This window comes from Theropithecus gelada, chromosome 16, assembly GCF_003255815.1.
Source record: "Theropithecus gelada isolate Dixy chromosome 16, Tgel_1.0, whole genome shotgun sequence".
Classification (NCBI taxonomy): domain Eukaryota; kingdom Metazoa; phylum Chordata; class Mammalia; order Primates; family Cercopithecidae; genus Theropithecus; species Theropithecus gelada.
In genome coordinates, this window is record NC_037684.1 from 35,287,548 (window position 1) to 35,303,613 (window position 16,066).

The following is a 16,066-nucleotide window of genomic DNA, read 5'->3' on the forward strand; positions in this document are numbered from 1 at the left end:
TTTTTTTTTTTTTTGAGACGGAGTCTCGCTCTGTCACCCAGGCTGGACTGCAGTGGCCGGATCTCAGCTCACTGCAAGCTCCGCCTCCCGGGTTCACGCCATTCTCCGGCCTCAGCCTCCCGAGTAGCTGGGACTACAGGCGCCCGCCACCTCGCCCGGCTAGTTTTTTTTTTTTTGTATTTCTTAATAGAGACGGGGTTTCACCGTGTTAGCCAGGATGGTCTCGATCTCCTGACCTCGTGATCCGCCCGTCTCGGCCTCCCAAAGTGCTGGGATTACAGGCTTGAGCCACCGCGCCCGGCCCAGCATGCACTCTTGATAAGAAGATGAGAACTGCACTTCACCTCTGTGGTCTTCCTCCCCAAAATGCAAAAACCTAGGCTGACCATGAGAAAAACCCATAATGAGGGCTTTCTACAAAATACCTAACCAGTACTCCTCCAAACTGTCAAGGCCATCAAAAACAAGGAACGTCTGAAAAACCGACAATCCAGAGGAAAACATGATGACTAAATATCATGTGGTATAGGATGATGAGGCAGAAAAAGGGCATCAGGTCAAAACTAAGGAAATCTGAATGAAGTATGGACTTGAGTTAATAACAGTGTATCAATACTGGTCCATTAGTTGTAACAAATATCCCATACTAAACTAAGACGTTAATAAGGGGGCAACCAAGTACAGGATATATGGAAACCCTCTATTATCTCTGGAACTTTTGCATAAATCTAATTTACTCTAAATTTAAAATTTTTATTTTTTACAAAAGGCAAAACGTTCAAAAAGAATATTATTTCTTAAAATTAAAAGTTGGAGGCTGGGCGTGGTGGCTCACGCCTGTAATCCCAGCACTTTGGGAGGCCGAGGTGGGAGGACGACGAAGTCAGGAGATTGACACCATCTTGGCTAACACAATGAAACCCCGTATCTACTAAAAATACAAAAAATTAGCCGGGTGTGGTGGCGGGCGCCTGTAGTCCCAGCTACTCGGGAGGCTGAGGCAGGAGAATGGCTTGAATCCGGGAGGCGGAGCTTGCAGTGAGTTGAGATCGTGCCACTCCAGCCTAGGCGAGAGTCAGAGACTCTGTCTCAAAAATAACAAAAAAAAATTAAAAGCTGGAATGCCAAAAAAGTTTAAAAAGATACTTGAATTAAAGAAACAAACTAACATATTGGGGAATATTAGTGATGACCCAAGGCAGAAATAAAACACTAAAATGTATAGCATCCCTAATTTACGTGGGAATGAACAAAGTTCTCTTGGGAAAATGAAATACGGAGAACCAAAGTAAAATATACACACAGCCACGCACTGCACAATGTTTTGGTCAACCATGAACCATGTACATGATGGTGATCCCGTAAGATTTTATGTATTACCTTTTTAAACGTTTAGATATGGTTAGATACACAAATACCTACTGTTGTGCTACAACTGCTCATGGGATTCAGTACAGTCACATGACATACAGGTTTGCAGCCTAGCAGCAACAGGCTATGCTGTATAACCTAGGTGTACAGGAAACCCTACCATCTAGGTTTGTGTAAGTGTACTCTATGATGTTCACACAATCATGACATTGCCAAATGACACATTTTTCAGAATGTATCCCCATCATTAAGCAATGCAAGACTGTACTTGAAAATTTTAATCTATTTTCAAATTTTGCAGTGATTTCATACAACAGTTTAGCTCAGACTTAACAAAAATAAAATGAGAAAATGCCCTCTCACCATTAGCTGCCGCCAGAAAGGATTTGTTACTGCCCCGAGCCTTATCGGTCAGGCCTTCGGTTATATCCATGTGTCAGTGGATTTCTTCACGCATTTCTTCCAGAATTTTGCAGATCTCTGCTTCCCAATAATCTTTGTTCAGACAGTCAATTAATTCTGCAAGCTGGACCTTTGTGCTGTAGTACCAAATTTTCATTTTCATTTTTGTATCTTCTTCTCTATTTAAAAATGGGGGGAAATACTTTATATGGTTGACATAATGCCGCTTATCTGACAGTTTCATCTACCCAGTGAAAAGTTAAAACAAAGCTTATGCACTAACACTCAATATATGTGCTCACAAGAGATCCCTGCAGGTCTTACTCAAACTAGATTGACTCTGAGAAAGGACATCTAACAAACATGACACAAAGAAAGATGACCTCAAAATTCAGAACCACGTGAGAGTACTCTGTGGAAGCCAGTTTCAGCTACTTCTCAATCAACTTTAAGATCATCAATGTAACAATGAGCAGAATGTATTTAGAATTATTTTATTTTATTTATTTATTGAGACAGAATTTTGCTCGTTGTCCAGGCTGGAGTGCAGCGGCGCGATCTCAGCTCACTGCAACCTCTGCCTCCCGGGTTCAAGCGATTCTCCTGCCTCAGCCTCCAGAATAGCTGGGACTGCAGGCATGTGCCACCACGCCCGGCTAATTTTTGTACTTTCAGTAGAGATGGAGTTTCATCATGTTGGCCAATATGTTCTACCTTTCCTGACTTTGTTATCCGCCCACCTTGGCCTACCAAAGTGCTGGGATTACAGGCATGAGTCACTGCACCCTGCCTAGAATTATTTTAGAATAAAACAAATTTATTTTAGAGACAGAGTCTCACTTTGTCACCCAGGCACCATCATGGCTCACTGCGTACTCAGACTCCTAGGTTCAAGCAATTCTCCTGACTCAGCCTCCCAAGTAGCTAGGACTACAGACATGTGCCGCCATACCCCGCTAACTTTATAATATAGTTTAGAAATATTTCCATCAAAATGGTGTAAATGTTTGCTAAGTTCTGGTTCTTGAAGGAGTTTTCTCAAATAATATCTCATCCCTCTTCTTTACTTCTGGACAATCGAAGCCCAAACTGGAGAGAAGAGGAGCTTCCTCTCCTGCCTAAAACTCTCCTAAGGTTTCATTCACTTTTAATGGATTTAAAGACTTCAACAGAGATGGTCACTAACTTAAAAGAAACAAGGCAAATTAATGTCTAAGACTAGACATAGAGGAATACATATAATGGTATTTCTGTTTCCACTCAAAAGGAATTCTAGAGCATGTGTGAGGCAATTGATGAGAGTGAGTCTGATTTTCCCGTTTCCTCAATGGCAAACTGAGGGAACTGCAAGAACTGGGCTTTAGGAGAGGTCTGGCTTTAAATAGGCTCATTTGCTTATAAGATATGTGGACATGGAGAAAACACAAGCTCTCTGAGTCTCTAAGACATTTTATTTACCTCACTTGTAAAATGAGGATATAATAAAACCTGCCTGCAGGCCACTATAAGACTTACAGGCATAATGATAAGGCATCTACCATAGTGCCTGGGCCCATCAGTGATCAATAAATGTTAAATATTATTAAGGTAATAAATGAATAAAAATTTAGCAGCATACCAGGAATGAGTCACTCAGTAATTCTGAAGAAAGAAGTGCTATATTAAATCATAGATAAATAAAAGGATACTGGTGGAGTACCCTGATTCTGAAAATCTGAAATCCAAAATGCTCCAAGATCTAAAAGTTTTTGAGTGCCAACATCTGTTCAAAGGAAATGCTCATTGGAGCATTTCAGATTTTCAGATTAGGAATGATCAACTGGTAAGTATAATACAAATATTCGAAAGCCCATAACACTTCTCATCCAAAGCATCTTAGATAAGGGATGCTCAATCTACACAGTATTCACTGACTTATCATTTTTCTTCTTGAAGCCACGGAAAGATAAATTCATTAAAGCATAAAGCAGCAAAACAGCAAACACCACGCTAGTCCATTCAAAGAAAAGTTGTTTTTTTTTTGGGGGGGGTGGGGGATCTGTTTTGTTTTGTTTAATCTTTCTCTTTTTTTGGTGGGGGTGGTGGTGACGGAGTCTCACTCTGTTGCCCAGGCTGGAGTGCAGTGGTGCAATCTTGGCTCACCGTAACCTCCGCCTCCAAGGTTCAAGCGATTCTCCTGCCTCAGCCTCCTGAGTAGCTAGGACGACAGGCACATGCCACCATGCCCAGCTAATTTTTGTGTTTTTAGTGGAGACGGGGTTTCACTATGTTGGCCAGGTAATCTCGAACTTCTGGGCTCAAGTGATCCGCCCATCTGGCTTCCTAAAAAGTGCTGGGATTACAGGCCTGAGCCACCCCGCCTGGCCACCCTCTTCAAACAAAATATGGGCATTTCCATTGCCTAGGTCTTCACCTTGTCTACTTTATTGACACATTACTTACCTAGTCCCTGGAGACATATACACATTTGCCACCCTTAGGGCTCAATCAAATTGTATTGAATGCATTTATTTGGCAATTAGTCCTTGTAGTTTAATTTTCATTTCATGTATGTGTTCCATTTTCCTAACTAGATTGAAATAAGCCCTTTGATGTACAGAATCCTGTTAAGTATTTTTCTTTCTGTTTTTTTTTTAAATTTTGAGACACGGTCTTGCTCTGTCACTCAGGCTGGAGTGCAGTGGTGCAATCATGGCTCTGTGCAACACCCACCTCCCAGGCTCAAGCAATCCTTCCCCCTACCCCTCTCGAATAGCTGGGACCACAGGTGCACACCACCATGCCCGGCTACTTTTTCAAATTTCTTCTAGAGGCAAAGTCCTGCTATGTTGCCCAGGCTGGTCTCGAACTCGTGACCTCAACCTATCGTCCAGCCTTGGCCTCTCAAAGGGCTGGGACTGCAGGTGTGAGCTATCGCGCCCGGCCAACTATTTTTCTTTAAATTACTTTTTGGTTGTCACTTATCTCAATAAATATATGTTTATACAACCTTTCTCTTATCTGAAGGGCTGACCTCAACCACTCAGGGTTGAGTCCCTGTGATAAGGTTTCAGGGCGCCTGAAATGTGATCATGATTCGTCCCCTGGGCTAAGCTGAAACCTAGTGACTTGTCGGGTCAATAAATTAAGGTTATTTCCCGATAATACAAACATGTAACACCGTGAAGTAGGTTTTAGGCAAGATTCCGTCTTTTCCACTGCAAAGGAGAGGTTAAGTTCTTGCTGAAGTGGCCGAGATCCTACCTGAGACACTGGGAAGATGGCGGGAGATTGGAACATGCAGTAGCTGCCTTCTGGAGTTTACTGAAGCTTTCCGAGTGGGGATTCCGCGCAACAGGTTTTAGGGCCCCCCTCCCTCCGGGCGGGGCATCCGGGGGCGTGGCTCAGACACAGATCTGGAGCAGTTGTCATGTGAGTCAATTTCAGGACTCCAGCTACAAGCTTTGGAGTTTCCTAAATTCTGGAGGCTTATCTCCCTGTCCCCCGAACCCGACTAATTTCTCCCGGTCGCTGGCGCTGCCCCGTCCCTTAGGTCGCTCGGGCCGCCCCTCTGCCCGACTTTTTTTTTTTTTCTATCTCTCGCTGGCTCTTTCAGCCTCAGTTTCCCTAGGGGGCGCGAGGGGAATGATATTTGGGGGCTTTCCTACCTTCCTCTCCGAGCCGCGGAAGGTGAGACGCGGGGAGGTAGTTCGGCCGGCTTTGGGCTCCAGTCAGCGGTCCGCAGAGACTGTGGTCTCCGAAGGCCTTAGACCCCCGGCATTTCGCGAGCTGCGCGTCTCTCTCAGCCGCGCCACCGCACAGGGCTGCGCCGAGCCCAGGCGCCGCGGGCTCTCTGCCCACGACTCAGTGCTCTCGTGCTCCCCCTAGAGGCCGCCGCGCCACCTCGGTCCTCCCAGGCTCGTGGGCGGTGTAGCTCACGTGACCACGCTCCGGTAGACTGAAGGAACAAAATGGCGGCTGAAGGCGGTGCGGAGTGTGGCCCCAAACATTCGTATTGAGCCTTCTCCCTCTAACCGCTTCTGCCAGCCGGGCCCCTGCGGCCTCCTCACCGGGCCCGGCGCTCCCCACTTCCCCCACTGCGCTCGCCCCTCCCCATCCGCTTTCCCTTCTACCTAACGCCTCGGCTCCAACTAGGGGACGGCGGGGCAGGCTGACCAAGCAGCCCGCGGCTCCCGCTGCAAAGCGCTACGCCCCGGCCCCGCCGCCGCCGCCCCCGCCGCCCATGTCCGGACGCGTCCAAGGACTCAGTTCGCTGCAACGCGTTAGCAGCCGGGCCAGGCTGAGGTGGCGCCCGAGACGCGGCGTAGCTCGCCCAGGGTGGGCAGCAGTAGCCAGAGGAAGCCGCAGCCACCGGCACCCCCCAGCACCAGCGGCCCGGGCCGGTGGGGGGCGGGGACGAGGAGGCGGGGGCAGCCCGGATCATTTGGCCGGGACCACCGTGGCCCGGAGGGTGGGCGACAAAGTGGTGTACAGTGACCACGACAGCAAGGAGGAGGAGGAAGAGGAGAACGAAGGCGACGCCGAGGAGACCTGGGAGTCTGAAGACAACTATGAGGATGACTTGGAGAAGGACGACGATGACCGATTATCCGGAGGAGCTGGAAGCTAGCGAGGAGGACGCCAGTTACTCCACGGAAAGCAGATTCGGGAGCCATAGAACCTGCAGCAGCACTCCAGGTACCCACCCAGCGCAGTTGCTGCAGACTCCTTCCCCACCTCCTCTGCGCTACCCCGCTTGCTCCCTCTTGTGCTGTGCATCCTGTTCCGATCGCCCCCCAGCCCCACCGACACCCAGAGGGGAAACGCGAGGGCACATCAAAGTGGCAAAAAACTAGATTTGTAAGAGGAAAGAGGCACGTTGTTCAAAGTGGAGATTGCATTGTTGTAGTTTGCAAGCCACACTCGCTCGCTGTCTCCTCCGCCAACCTCCTCTTTTTTTCTTTTTTCTCCTCAGAATTTGTGCCAGTGTAGTGTCTCCACCGGGCAAGATTGAAACTTTGGGAAACACATATCCATTGCTTTCATTTTTCTCCCCTTGTTTTGGTGTGGTTTTCTGGAATGAAAGAAGCCTCTTGTTTTGCAAACCTCTCTGCATTTCTAATGTGGTTCCTTTCGGATTTTTATTATATATCTGTTCCTTAAAAGGGAGTTAAGGATTTGGACAGATTGTGGCACACAAACACACACAAAAACATGCCTGTTTTCACACCCCTAGCTGTGGTTTTAAAATTGTGTTAAGCAAACGGATCATTTGGGTTAGTAGGGGAACCTTATCTGGTCCTGTGTGTTTGTTTTTATTCTTCGAGTGCTAATGGGCCCGTGCAACAGTTGCTGGTAAATGGCTGATTAAAAAGCAAAGCAGAAAGCCAAACAAGACCCAACCAAATTTGGTAATTCATCCGATTCAAAATTGTTTTGGTTAAATCGAAAATAAAAGCACAAGACCGCAGGAACGCGCGTCATAACTCATTTGATCGCTTTGCCTTGCTTGGGAAATGCAGTTTCGTGTCACCTGTTGCAAAAGATGTGTAGTTGATTATCTAGACATAATTGCCGAAGATGAACTTTTGGACCAACTTCTGTCACACAGCGTCAGTATCAGATTTCTTACACAGCGACTTTTTCTTTTCACTCTATTTCTGAGGAAAAAGCCCTCCTGAAATGCGTAATGAATTTCTCCTTGGTAACCCCTCTTCTGTTTTCACATAGAAAAGTTTCTCTAGGCTGGTGCTGAGATGCATTTTGTTAAACACGCCCCGCCCCCCAAAGGCTGCTTTGCATTTAATACCTAGTTGCAGTGTAATAAATTGTGAAATTAACGTAACCGAAGCAACAACTGGCAAGACTTTTCCTGTATAATTTTGCAAATCTAGATTAGTTAAATTAGAATCTGGTTTAAAAGCATTTAAAAAATAAACTTTATGAGGAAATATTTGTGAGGAAAAAGGACGCTTTTTTCCTTGAAGTGAGGTGTGTCATGTCTTTATCAGACTAGGGTAGTACAGGTGGTTACATTGAAAAGTTTCCGTTTTTCTATGAATGGTTACTTATTGGAGAAGTAGGGTAGTATTATATTAAGCCAAATGTAAACCCACGTAGGCTGCCCTAACATAAACTGAAAAAGGTAATTACTTTTGCCGGATGGTCAGAATCGTTGCCAGACTTGTCCTGGGAGGCTGGCTGAAGAATGAAGGGAATGAATCAAGTGTCAGGTATTTATGTCTTATATGTAGAAAGGAATACACATCAATTCTTGCCAACTTAATTTTAGTACTTTTTTTTTTTTTTTTTTTTTTTGAGACAGATTCTTGCTCTGTCACCTAGGCTGGAGTGCAATGGTGCAATCTTGTCTCACTGCAACCTCCACCTCCCGGGCTCAAGTGATTCTCCTGCCTCAGCCTCCCAAGCAGCTGGGATTACAGGCGCTCACCAGCACGCCTGGCTAATGTTTGTATTTTTAGTCGAGATGGCGTTTCACCATGTTGGCCAGGCTGGTCTTGAACTCCTGACCTCGTGATCCGCCCACCTCGACCTTCCAAAGTGCTGGGACTACAGGCGTGAGCCACCGCACCAGGCCTAGTACGTGTTTTATAGTAATAATTTTTACCTTAAGAAATCACATGTTGGTCTTTGTACCCAGAGCCGGTAATTGAAACATGGAGACTGAATTGCATACACCCCTGGAGGAAGTTTTTTCTGGTTAGACAGAGCTGAGACATTTTGGCAGGGCAGTTCAGCTAACTTTAAGTCCTATTTGAAGGCCTCGCAAGTAATATTTAGGATTGATGGTTGTGCCTATGCTGACTTAAATTACAATTTGTAGCTAGGTGTCCTTTAAAAAAATGTGTTTACTTTTGATACTTTTGTGACATTTTGTTTTTCTTTTTTTGGAGGAGTTTTGCTCTTGGTGCCCAGGCTGGAGTGCAATGGTACGATCTTGGCTCACTGCAACCTCCGCCTCCCAAGTTCAAGCAGTTCTCCTGCCTCACCCTCCCGAGTAGCTGGGATTATAGGCATGCACCACCACGCCTGGCTAATTTTGTGTTTTTAGTAGAGACCTGCTTTCTCCACATTGGTCAGGCTGGTCTCGAACTCCCGACCTCAGGTGGATTGATCTGTCTACCTTGGCCACCCAAAGTGCTGGGATTACAGGCTTGAGCCACTGCGCCCGGCCCTATTTTGTTTTTTTTTAATGACACTTGGAGCCTACTGTGTGTCTACTTGTCCTATCCGTATATGAAATGATTAACTCTGTAGAGACAGTATTGAGCTTATTCCCCTGCAGCTCCTGTAACAGTGTTTCGCGCATAACCGCTGCTCATCAAAAGTTGGTTGGATAAATTATTGTTAGTAGATGAGAACTTGGAATAGATGAAGTTTTGATAATTCTACAGCGGGTGTCATAACCCCTAAATATTTTGGATTTAGGAAACGAAAAATTGTCCTAATTTTTTTTTGTTGTTGTTCTTTTCTAATTGGGTTTTGATGGACAATTTGATCAGTGAATGTTTTTATTTTATTATTTATTTATTTTTTTGAGACAGAGTCTTGCTCTGTCGCCCAGGTTGGAGTACAATGGCTCGCATGATCTTGGCTCACTGCAACCTCTGCCTCCTGGATTCAAGCAGTTCTCCTGTCTCCTCCCGAGTAGCTGGGACTACAGGTGCACGCTGCCACACCCAGCTAATTTTTTGTATTTTAGTAGAGACGGAGTTTCACCACGTTGCCCAGGCTGTTCTCGAACTCCTGAACTCAGGCAATCTGCCTGCCTCGGCCTCCCAAAGTGCTAGGATTACAGGCGTGAGTCACCTCGCCCAGCCCAGTGCATGTTTTTCATTGCAAGAGTTACTTTGTTTTTGAGTTGCTATTTCATATTGCTTGCCAGGCATTGTCGTTTGTTGGCTGTGATATTAATTCAGATGTTTTACCTTTTGCAGCACATTATTTCTTAAGAAATAATGTAAAATGGATGTGACCTTTTTTTTCCTTATTTCTTCTAAAAACAAAAGGGGGTACATGTGCAGAACGTTCAGGTTTGTTCCATAGGTGTACGTGTCCCATGGTGGATTGCTGCACCTATTGACCCGCCCTCTAAGTTGCCTCCCCTCGACCCCTCCTCCCCCAGATATGAATGTCATTTTGAGTTCTAAACTTTTAGAACATGCCCACTTGTCTCGAATGAGTAACAGCATGTGACAGTGAGTTGTTTAGGCTCAGTACTAGTTTCATTGGTTTTATAGTCTGTACTTCCTGGGTGGAGGGCTGTCAGGTAAATGTGTAGATGGAAGAAAAAAATTTTAGAAAAAATTTTAACACATTAAAAAGTATGACTGATGAATTTGAATCCTGTTGTACTGCGAAGGCTGAAAGAGGAATTTACTTTATTGGCAATTTAGAGTAATTTGATTAATTTTTATAGTTTACAGCCTTGGCTAAATTACTGACATGTGACATTCCTAACATGAGAAATAACTCACTCCTAATATAAGAAATAACTCAGTATTTTGTGGTTAATATAACTTACTACAAAGACATTAGTTGATATTACTAAAGTCATGAAAGGTTTATTTATTGAAGATTGTTTTCCTTTTATGGAAAAAATTCAAGGATGACAACTTTTTAGTATAAAATTGAAATCACCTAGTTTTGCTTAAGCTGAAGGCATATGGCTGAATAATGCTTTGATTAATTTATTTTGACTTTTTAAATTTAGGATTATTTCAGCCTGTAGGTTTTATGACGTTGCCAATATGATGAGAAGGATTGTATAGGAAGTGTTTTCAATAGACATTTGGTAAAGTTCTGACAGCACTTTGAAATTAAGCATTTGCTAACTTTAAGAAATTATATGTAAAACAGAATTGTTCTTGTGTTTCAGTCTCAGTCTTGTGTGAGACTTCTGAGAATACTTACCTGGAATTTTAAAACTTGGAACCTCTGAGGACTTCATAAAACAAAAGCCCTGGTGTTATCCTGGGAGAGTTAGTGATTTATGTCCTCTAAGGATTGTGACAGTGGAGATCAGTGGCAGAGATGCCATGAGTGAACCATAGATTTACCTCAAATAGAATTTGTCACCGGTTTGACAATATTTTTCCACCAGTGTCAACTTAATATCTTTTCAGTATAATTTCTGATTGCTACAGGCGTGGTACAAAGTACAGTGGGCATTTAAAGGAAGGCGAGATTATATACCCTGTTTAAGGGGATTGGTGTGGGCATAGGCTTCCTGGATGGGCTTGTGGAGAGTAAGGACAGGCAGATGGAGGGAGGGAGCGGGAGGGAGTGGCAGGCACTGATAGTAAAGTGTGGACAGTTTCAAGTAACTCGGTTTAACAAGAGCCTGAGTATGTGAATAGGAAATAAACGAATGCTTCCTTGTATGCTGTGTTGGGCAGTACCTAGAGGATCAGGCTATAGCAACTGTACTTTCCCCCTCATCTGTAGAATAAGGATGGGGCTAGACTGTGATCCTCAGACCTTTTCCCTCCTGAACACCCCGAGGGGATATGCTGTATTCCCAGCAGCACCATACGCAAACATGAAACAGAACCACATCACATCACAGAGATGCTGTTGAATCACTGGTGTAGCCCTTTCTCCCAAATTGAGAGAATTACTGGGGCAGTGGCCTGAAGCTCTCTCTCAAATCTATTTCATATCTGTTTAATTTTGGGTATGGGATGATCGGAAGATCTTGAAAGAGTGGGGTGTGATTTCAGAGGGATGCCACGAAGTTTAGCATAGCTTCTGTTCTGCAGGATGGATTGACAAGGACAAGATAGCTGGTGGGTTTTGTAGTTCTGAATGGAAGATCAGTCCAGGAGGTACTTTAGAGTTCTTCAGGCCTTGACACATAGAGTGTAGAGAGAGGAATGCATCACCTGTTTCTCCCTAAGAATGATAGTACTTTCAGGAACAATAGGGAGGTCAAGATTATAAGGGAAATTAATGACATCTGTATCAGTACCTCAAGAGGTTAAACATGAGAATTAAAATGAGAGCCAAAAGGGTTTTGAAAAAGTTGGGCAACATGATTTGTGAGTAGTCAAGAGGCGTGTCCTAGTTATGCAGTAACAAATAGTCTTGCATACAGTTCGTGCTTTGCTTTTCTTTCTTTCTTTTTTTTTTTTTTAAGACAGAGTCTCGCCCTGTGGTGGAGGCTGGAGTACAGTGGCACGATCTCGGATCACTGCAAGCTCCGCCTTCCGGGTTCACGCCATTCTTCTGCCTCAGCCTCCCGAGTAGCTGGGACTATAGGCCCTGCCACCATGCCTGGCTAATATTTTTTTTTGTATTTTTAGTAGAGACGGGGTTTCACCATGTTAGCCCGGATGGTCTTGATCTCCTGACCATGTTATCTGCCCACCTCGGCCTCCTAGAGTGCTGGGATTACAGGCGTGAGCCACTGTGCCTGGCCTTTTTTCTTTTTTTTTTTTTTTTCCGAGGCGGAGTTTCGCTCTTGTTGCCCAGGCTGGAGTGCAATGGCGAGATCTCGGCTCACCGCAACCTCCGCCTCCCGGGTTCAAGCCATTCTTCTGCCTCAGCCTCCGGAGTAGCTGGGATGACAGGCATGTGCCACCATGCCCGACTAATTTTGTATTTCTAGTAGAGACGGGGTTTCTCCATGTTGATCAGGCTGGTCTCAAACTTCGGACCTCACCTGATCCGCCCACCTTGGCCTCCCTAAGTGCTGGGATTACAGGCGTGAGCCAACGCCCCGGCCAGTTTGTGCTTTTCTATTGTGCTCACCCAGGGGCGTGTTTGGAAGTTTGTATTGAAACGTGTATAACAGGACTGGGGATGTTAAGACCAGCAGCTCTGGTCTCTTCTGTTAGGTCCTCCTCTCCTCAGTCCTCAAGACCCCGTGTCTTCCCTTTGACTAAAGACCCGTAATGGTGGAGACATGGGGGTGAGAGAGTGGTAGTCATGGTGGGCAAGTGGTAATCTGGGTAACCCAGGAGCAAATCCTAGCTGATGCCCTTTTCCCTTCCTGCTCCTTAGCCAGGCTCGAATCCCGCTTCCTGGGAGATCTTCCCTGAGTCCTGTTGCGCACCTTGTTCTTCCTTTTCTTTGAGTGCCTGTTGACAGTGGCTATGATCTCAGCACTAGCTTAACACTGACACTAATTATTCTAATTTTTTTTTTCTTTTGAGATGGAGTCTCACTCTGTCGCCAAGGCTGGAGTGTAGTGACACAATCTCGGCTCACTGCAACCTCCGCCTCCCGGGTTCAAGTGATTCTCCTGCCTCAGCCCTCTGAGTGGCTGGGACTACAGGTGCCCACCACCACACCTGGCTAATTTTTGTACTTTTTAACAGAGACAGGGTTTTACCATATTGACCAGGTGGCTCTTGAACTCCTGACCTAGTGATCCACCTGCCTCGGCTTCCCGAAGTGCTGGGATTATAGGCAGGAGCCACCGTGCCCGGCCTCTAATTTTTTTCATGCTTTTGGTTCTTTAACAAGATAAGCATGGGAGGCAGCATGTTTCTTAACTTAAAAAAAAAAAAATTTACACATTAAAATGCACTTTAAGGGCCGGGCGCGGTGGCTCAAGCCTGTAATCCCAGCACTTTGGGAGGCCGAGATGGGCGGATCACGAGGTCAGGAGATCGAGACCATCCTGGCGAACACAGTGAAACCCCGTCTCTACTAAGAAATACAAAAAATAGCCGGGCGAGATGGCGGGCGCCTGTAGTCCCAGCTACTCGGGAGGCTGAGGCCGGAGAATGGCGTGAACCCGGGAGGCGGAGCTTGCAGTGAGCTGAGATCCGGCCACTGCACTCCAGCCTGGGCTACAGAGCAAGACTCCGTCTCAAAAAAAAAAAAAAAAAAAATGCACTTTAAAAGATTGAAAGTGACCATATAGAAAGAATTAAAATGCACGTAATTAAATATAATTATAATGTTTTAATTGTTTTGTCTGCTGGTATATATCTAAATTTTTTATATTTTTCTAGATATATTCAAATATTATTTTGCTATTGTCACATTTTAAAAACATTGACAGTAATAGTTAACATTTATTGAACATCTTTTAAATTGCTGAATGATTTTCAAGCAATATTTATGAAAATTCAATTTTTAAAAGGTAACAGCTTCATGGAGATGTAATTTACATATTGTAAAATGTACCCTTGTAAAGTATGTACTTTAGGGTTTTTTTTTAGCTTATTGGCAGAGTTGTGCAACCATTAACACTACCTAATTCCAGCAAGTTTTTATGCCCCTGCAAAAGAAGCCCATACCTGTAGCAGTCACTCCCTGTTCTTCACCTCCCTCCTGCTCACCCCCTGGCAGCCACTAATCTACTTTCATTCTCTGTTGATTTGCCTCTTATGGACATTTCTTATTAAGTGGAACCATATAATGTATGGCTTCTGTCATTTAGCCTAATGTTTTCAAGGTTTATGCATATCGTAGCATGTTTCAGTACTATATTTGAATAACACTTCATTGTATGGCTCTACCACTTTTTTGTTTTTTTTTTTTTCCTCATGGAGACAGGGTCTTGCAATGCTCAAACTCCTGGGCTCAGGCTTCCTGCCTCAGCCTTCCAGCCTCCAGAATAGCTAGGGTTACAGGCACACACCTCTGTGCCCAGAGACCATGTTTTGCTTATCCATTTCATAAGTTCATGGACATCTGAACTGTTTCCACTTTTTGGCTATTATGAATAATGCTGCGGAGTACATTTGTGTGCATGTTTTTATCTATACATATGTTTTCATTTGTCTTAGGTGTATAACTAGGATTACTTGCTGGATTATTGCAAATTCAATATTAATTTTTTTTTTTTTTTGACAGTCTCACTCTGTCACTCAGGCCAGAGTACAGTGGCATGACCATGGCTCACTGCAACCTCTGCCTCCTGGGTTCAAGCGATTCTCCTGCCTCAGTCTCCTGAATAGCTGGGACTACAGGTGTGTGCCACCATGCTTGGCTAATTTTTGTATTTTTAGTAGAAGGGAGTTTCACCGTGTTGGCCAGGCTGGTCTCGAACTTCTGACCTCAAGTGATCCACCTGCCTTGGCCTCCCAAAGTGCTGGGATTACAGGTGTGAGCCACTGCACCTGGCAGAAAATAATTCAGCAGTTAGAATGAATCCTTAATGATAGATTGGTTAGGCTGGGATGTGGTGAGGGGGAGAAAAGGAGTCAAGGATGAACTGACTTCTGAATCTCCTGTTTGAAATGTTTGTTCCCCAGTGCCGTAAAGAAATAGCACTTGAACATTAATTTATTTAGTAAGGCCATTTTTACTTCCTGCAGAAAGGGTACACTCGCCAGCAGTTTTGCCACGAGAGTACACCGAACAAAGGAGACAGGGTCATTTATAACCTGACACGTCTACCCTACTGCTGTGTCCCGTTTCCATTGGCTGGAACGGGACCTCACATTCTGTATTTGTCCCGATCGGCTAGTAACTTAGAACTTTTTAAAAGAGGCAAAGGTAACTTAGTAACTTAGAACTTTTTAAAAGAGGCAAAGGTAGAGGGAAACAAAGGAAGGAGGAAGTAACTTGTGGAATGCTGAGAAAGGTAAAAACACTTTTAAATAAGGAAGAGGAACAGGCTATGACCTAATGCTTGCTTGGACCAGTATAAGCATGCCAGGGCAAATATTTAGGCTACATTGTGGGAGCTAAGAACATAAAGCACATTGATTTCTTTATTACGGCTAGCAGATATTTAAGAATGTTAGCACAGGTCTTTGAATAAATTTTGCTTCTAAGAGAAGTTACTATTTATTCCTAATTAGACAAGGAGAAAAGTATTTGAAGAGGAACCTTTACTTTTTACATCTCTCTGATTTCTCTTTTCCTTATTCACTCCTTATTTCTTCTCTTCATCTCAAATTGATCTAGATTTCTTTGTAGTTCTCACACACCTAACTCCTAGTCACCCATCTATCACCTTCTCCAGCCTGCCTTCTCTGATCACCATTCCCTGTACCCCCAGGTGGGGCTGAGTTCCTTTGGTTCCCACCCCCTTAACCTCCAGGACCATGTGCATTAATTATTTCAGTTTCCAAATATTTGGGGATTTTTTAGATATCTTTCTGTTACTGATTTCTAATTTCATTTCATTTTGTTCAGAGAGCATACCTTGTATGACTTTAATTTTGCCAAACAGTTTTAGAGGTTTGTTTGGCACCCCAAAATTTTATCAGTCTAAGGAATGTTCCATATGTAGTTGAAAAGAATTTTGTATTCTGCTTTTGTTAGGTGGAGTATTGCATGAATATCAGATAGGTCAAGTTTGTTGATAGTGTTATTAAGATCTGTCTTT

General features: G+C 44.3%; 1 protein-coding gene across 1 annotated transcript in view; it reads left to right on the forward strand.

Annotated features, from left to right (window-relative positions):
- The window catches only part of LOC112610129 (leucine-rich repeat-containing protein 37A3-like), a 135,485-nt gene extending 129,103 nt beyond the window's left edge, over positions 1-6,382 (forward strand). Inside the window, exons 11-12 of the mRNA XM_025363470.1 lie at positions 5,200-5,627; positions 5,800-6,382. Of these exons, the coding sequence (XP_025219255.1) occupies positions 5,200-5,627; positions 5,800-6,382 (1,011 nt within the window). The remainder of the gene's footprint in view (positions 1-5,199; positions 5,628-5,799) is intronic.
- The last annotated feature ends 9,684 nt before the right edge of the window (positions 6,383-16,066 follow it).